Source organism: Anas acuta, chromosome 1, assembly GCF_963932015.1.
Source record: "Anas acuta chromosome 1, bAnaAcu1.1, whole genome shotgun sequence".
NCBI lineage: Eukaryota > Metazoa > Chordata > Aves > Anseriformes > Anatidae > Anas > Anas acuta.
The window spans coordinates 144,973,248-144,979,247 of NC_088979.1; the positions used below are offsets into that span (position 1 = coordinate 144,973,248).

General features: G+C 50.7%; 1 protein-coding gene across 5 annotated transcripts in view; it reads right to left on the reverse strand.

Annotated features, from left to right (window-relative positions):
• Nucleotides 1-3,850, reverse strand: part of TMEM178B (transmembrane protein 178B) — a 213,982-nt gene extending 210,132 nt beyond the window's left edge. For 2 of the 5 annotated variants that reach the window (XR_011090242.1, XR_011090243.1), the window contains exons 1-2: nucleotides 2,780-3,839; nucleotides 1,539-2,737 (exon numbers count right to left, since the gene is read on the reverse strand). Coding sequence is in view for 3 of the 5 variants with exons in the window: in XM_068662998.1 (XP_068519099.1) it covers nucleotides 1,539-1,920 (382 nt within the window). In the remaining 2 variants the exon portion in view is untranslated. Of the gene's footprint in view, nucleotides 1-1,538; nucleotides 2,738-2,779 lie in introns of all 5 variants that reach the window. The other 3 variants (XM_068662998.1, XM_068662988.1, XM_068663009.1) reach the window with 3 other exon arrangements.
• Between the last annotated feature and the right edge of the window lie 2,150 nt (nucleotides 3,851-6,000).

Consider the following 6,000-nt stretch of genomic DNA (forward strand, 5'->3'; position numbering starts at 1 on the left):
GGCTGAAATTCTCAGTTTGTGCCCCGAGCATGGGAAGTACATGTGGCAGAGTGATCTAGCCCTCAACAGCGGGTCCAGCACACCCGTCCTCGCCTAGGTGGAGAAGAGGAATCCCTCAGCATTGGCACGAGCAGCAAGGTGCCAGGATGCTAACACTTGTCCATTACATGCAGGATTGAAGCCACCAATTCATCCCATGTAGGTCATTAAATAGCAGCTGGACATTAAGGGTCAGTGGCAACACAGAGAGGTTCCCCACCGCATCACCCGTGTGCATGGCTTCAGTGCAGGTCTGTGCTGTGCTACGAACCTCCATGGCTCCCTTGTAAGACGTACGGAACTAGATGTACACATTGGCAAACACATGTGAAAGTATATCCCCCGCGAGTAATCAGCCTTAAGCATAATTCTGCATGCAGAGCCTGAAGAGGGAATTAACACAGGCTATCGAGGGAGTTTGGGACAGCGAATACACGTAGAAAACAAGTATTTTTAAAGCTTGCCCAGTGTAAGAAGCAATGATTTCACTGTGATGGAAATAAATCTCCAGAGAAACATCTGAATGCAACAGAAGAACCATGGGAGGGGAATGTTATTCTGTTGCATGGAGTAACCATGCTGTGGGCAGCAAAGATGCTGTCATCCCTAGCTGAAACCCCTGCAAAAAACATCCTGCAAAAACATAAATCTTTCATAGACGGGATGTATAGACAGGGTTTTATGCACGTCTCCCCTTGATACACTTCAAAGAAACATTCGAGGTGAACTGGCCATCATTTTGAACTGGCATGTCTGGGGAAAACAGAATAAGGAGGAGCAGAAGACAAGGAAAAGAATAGCACAAAAATGCTACAGGCAAACAGATGCACCTCCACTTTGAGAGAGAATGATTCCTAACACTCCCAATGAATTCATGCAATGTTTTGTAGGCATTGAAAATATTCCAAAACAGCTCAGTGTAAACAGCAAGCTGTGTTTCCTCCCGCTTTTTAGCATTTCTCTTTGTTTACTCTCCATTTGACGACAGAAGATGCCTGCATGTGAGCGCTACAAATAGTGTAATTCCGGACTGATGGGGCATTTGGTAAGGGAATGATGAAATACAGACACATGCAGCCTCCAATAAAATAACATGTACTTTGCCTGAGTCAGCAGGGTCAAACTAAAAATAAAATAAAAAATACCCTGCGTCTGCTTTATTAATGCACTTTACTACTACGTGGGAAATATTCGGATGCCATGGTGATGGGCAGACTGCAATAGGCTTAGGGAGACAGAGACAGGCGAGAGACATTCTGGGGTGTGTCTGCAGTGGGTGACCCCACTGCCTGCTTGCTCCCCAGCCCCACGTCTCTGCAGTGGAGACCCTGTGGGGAACGGCCCTGGTGATGCTGTGGGGAGCAATGCCCAGCCAAGCCACCTCGCCCCCCGCAAGGAGAGGGGCTTGGCTGGAGACACCCGCTCCCATCCGCGAGCCCAAAGGGCTCTGCTCAGCTCAGGAGGGCCTGGCACATCCGTTTGGTAAAAACAGCCCTTACCTTTGGCAATCAGCTCCTCCAGCTCTTGGTCGAACCCTTGCCGGTGGCATTTCCTCCAGAGCCCCATGTTGGTGGAGTTGTACTGTCTGTTGCACTCGTCGACTGCGCTCATGGCAAAGATCTGCCTCCTGTTCCTTGCCAAGAGGAGTTTCCCTTCCCAGCGGTCCAACCTCGACCTGCTGGCCCTGAGAGGCAGGTTGTTGTTGGAGTTATATATGAAGCCAGGGTCATTTCTCTTAGTGGTGATGCTCTTGCACCTCTCCCTGTGCTTCCTGGCGTCAGTTTCGTACCAATGGTCAGAGCAGATGGCCACAGCCAGCATGCCCAGGGCACACAGAGCTAAAGAGAGGCCAGCATACAGCAGCAACCTTCCAGCAGCCATGCCTCAGCTTCACAGAAACACCATGGGCATCTTCACAACAGGCAAAGCCCTTGAGCGTGAGGCCACGCCGAATGCTGCGGAGCAGCTGCTGGGTGTCACTCGGCACAGGCTGCCTCAGACATCCCCAGCTCGTGCGGCTCACATCCACGCTCGGGGGGGACGCCCGGAGCGCTACAAAGTTCTGCCCTGGGGGCAGTCCTGGGGGCTCATCTGCCTCTGCTCCCCTGCGGAGGAGACCTGGCGAGGGGAAACACAGCCTCCCACCTCCAGCGAGCCTATACAAAGGCGTCCTCTTGGCCTCACCACGAGCACCCGAGCTGTGGGGGCTGAAGGAGCAACCCCCTCCCTCGACGAGGCTCGAAAGCTACGGCTGTTTGATCAGTCCATTAATCTCTTTCAGTCTGACCAGCTGGGAGATGCGGGAGGGATGGCTTGCAGACCCGGGGCTTCAGCCCAGCATCGCAGGACAGAAAAGTTCGCCAGGCAGCAGCGTCCCCCGTTGAGGCAGGCGGCCGGCCCGGGTTCAGGAGGGGTGCCTTGCCTCGTCTTTGTCAGCAGCCCAGCAAGAGCAGCATCCGGACGGTCGCTCGCTGGCTTGGGTTGAAAGCGGGGTCGAAAGGGAGGGAGCAGGAGGGCGAGCAATCTGTTGTTGCTGCTGCTGCTGCTGCTTTAAATCGCGGCTGAAACGCAAGCTCCCCGGCTGTGGCTGGGAATGCAGGCATGCACAGGTTTCTTCCTCAGCAGACTTCAGCCGGCATCCTGGCTTCCGAGACACCTCAGCTCCTCTCCGAGACACCTCAGCTCCTCTCTGAGGCACCTCAGATCCTCTCAAAGGATCCTCAGCTCCTCTCCGAAGCACCTCAGCTCCTCTCTGAGGCACCTCAGCTCCTCTCCGCCAGCCTCGCCATTCACTTGGCCGGTCCCGTTGTCTGCGCTGGCATCAGGGCAGCCTCATGCAACGAGCCCTTCCCTGGCCAGCCGTAGCCCGAGCACCCCAAATCCCTGCCGTGGCAGCGAGCACAGCGGCTGTCTGCACCCAGACAGGGCGAGAGGCACCAAGGGAGCCGCGGGGGCCTCTGGATGCGCTGCCACGGAGCAGGGAGCGCGCACCTCCCGCTAGGCAGCTCTGGCAGCGGTCCTCGGCCCCAGCATCCTTCTTCCACCCCCTTCCGCCGGTATCTGAACGGCTTCTTCCTTCGTCACCGCCGCCTCGGTTTGTTGTGCACAGTTTTCCTAACACAGGGGCACGTTAACCATCTGCAAGATGAAGGCAGGCAGGCAGAGCGATGGCTGGTTGAGAGGATGCTCGGGAACGGGGAGGGGAGGTCGGGGGAAATCAAACCAAAACAAACCGGGGGGGGGTGGGAGGGGGAGGGAGGGAGGAAAAAAAGCTACACACCTTACACGGGGAGGGGAAAGCAGCCCCTAACAGTTGTCAACAGCTTTCGGTCTGCACCATTTCTCTGCCATATGGCCTGCTCTCCACGTAGGGGCTGAGGGTTTTAGCTCAGCAGCTTCATGTGAGCCGTATCCCCGGCATCAGCAGATATATATGCAGACATATTTTATTATTTTTTTTTGCTCCTTAAATTTCCACTCCCTTTCTCTCTGCTGGGAATAACTCACCCATCTTGTAGAAATCAAAAGCAACAGAAGGCGAGCTGGAGTCCGTGAGCTTTAGAAATCTCATTTCACCGTTTTTTAACCCAAATAAGAGTGAATCCAATCTTCCGTACACCTGGGAATCTTGCCTTGTTCAAACACTCAGCCCTGCAGCCTTGGCTAAAGCCTACAGACAGAGAATACAGAGCACGGAGCCAAAAGCCAGTGATGTCACCCGTGCAACGTGAGACTCATTTCTTATTTCTCTAGCCTCCTTAAAGATAAACTGCACCACTTCGCAGACAGGAAATGTCGAAGCCTTACTTTCTTACACGGGGAAAATGTAAAACCTGGATTTAACTGGATCCTGCTCATTCTTGGTCACGAGACCTTACGTTGTGCCACCCAAATCCCAGACAACTGTAGCTGTTTCTTACTGCACCAAAAAAAAAAATCCCACCTACCATGTAACGCGAAGCGTGAGCTGACCCTGGATTCAGGACCTGGATTCTGTGTGATCCAGAAATGGAGGCCTCCAGACTCCAAATCGTGCTGTTTAAAAAGGAAATAAGCCTAATCGTTTCCCTTTCACCAAAACGCCCTGGGTCCTGGCACACCCCGCCCTGGGTACCAGAGCATCCTGGAGCTGGCAGAGGGACCCCACTGCACGCACTGCAAGCACCGTGGTCACTCCCGCTGCACCACAAGGTCCACAGCCCCACGCCTCCCCGGGAATGGGTGCTGCAAAAACCTACACCTGTGCAGAATCCCACTGACTTTTGGCCCCTGCAGCCCAAACTGTGCCATCCAAAAAATGAAATCTAGCCCTGACAGTAGTCCCTGGGCTGGTGGTTCCTCTTGGGCAGTGCTGGGGCTGTGCTGGCTCTTAGCCCTAGCCACACAAATCGTGTTCACCACAGAAGGGAGGACAGAATGGGGACAGAGAAGCTCTTTGTGTACCGGAACCGGGTACTCAAGGTCCCAAGCAATTCGGGATTTCTGACTACGTAAGGGCACCTCTCCCACTAAACCATTTTTCTTTTTAAGTGTACCATATCGTCCAAGCCCCTAGCACGATCAAGAGGCTCACAAGGGGAAGTCATCCATCCCAACCACAGACACTGTGATCAGACACATCTGCTGAAACAGCTCGATTGCAAAATTTCAGTGTTAGGCTATGAATATTAACTGTAGCTGGAAAGCTCCAGATAATTGTTTTATGGAAACAGGGCACCACTTCACATTTTTAGCAGTAGCCTCCCTTTGCTGTTCATAGCAAAGGTAAATTTTTAAGGATCCAAGGCTTAAAAAAAAAATGCATACAACAGCTGACACAGGTAGATTAACTTCTGTAACAGGATTTTTCAAGCAACTACATACCAGTGCGTAAAAAAAATATATATATATATATATATATATATATATATATATATAATGGGCTTGGAGCAGCCATAGTTGTCTTCTGTTCAGGGATAAAATTTAAAGCTTTGTGGTCAAAAAGCTCCGGGATCCTATAAGAAGAAGATGGCAAACAGGTTTCTTGCATTGTGCCCATACAGAGACAAGAGTGCACCTGGATTTCTTTGTTAATTTTTAGCATCAAGTCCCAAGCTGGGGGACAAGAACAGGGCACAAGCCTACATTTGCCAAACATATTTCTGGTTGATAAAATTGTTGAATTTTAGACTTAAGTACCCATCAGCCAATAAAAAGCAGGAGTCAGGTGCTGAAAGGGTTGAATGGTTCTCTTACTCTATCATGAGGCAGGCTTTAAAGTAAGTCTGGGTTTGCTGCGTTTATTCTCTGTTTAGACTACAGGACTGGAGGATGGGGGTAAGGGCAAATGGAGGACCCAGCAACTAGATCTGTTTTTCTCATGATGTTGGCCTAAGATACATTAGGGACAGGTAAATTGCCTAAGTTTATAATGCCAAAATTTGCTTTCTATTTAAATATTAGGATTACCATCCAAAGAACCAAAATTTAATTGGACCCAGTGCGATTCAGATGCCAGGTATTTCCGTCCCACTCCAAGGAACAAAGAGAGTTTGGGACAGGGGGATTTTTGCAGGGGGAGAAACCAGACTTGTTCCCTCTTCTTGTTCTTACACACGGGGTTGAGAGCCAAAAATTGCCATGTGGTTCCAGGTTTTATCTTTTTCTCTGAAAAGGCATTTCAGTGGCAGTCTCCATGCATTTTTTTCTTTTTTTTTTTTTTTTTGCTTGTATTTGTAGCTACATCAGATGGCAATCTATATCCTCATGCAAGTCACCTTAAATATACAAATGTAGGAGAAAGTGTTGGGTTTCAGATGAGCTCCGCTTTAACTCTTAGAATTAAGCATTTTTCTCTCTGCTCATCATTATCTCATTCTCTCCGAGAGGGGCAGAGCGCTGCGTGCTGCAGGCATCACCAACCTTTCCTCTGTCTCTTCTCAGGATTATTACAGACAGCCCCTTCTCAGCACAAACAGATCA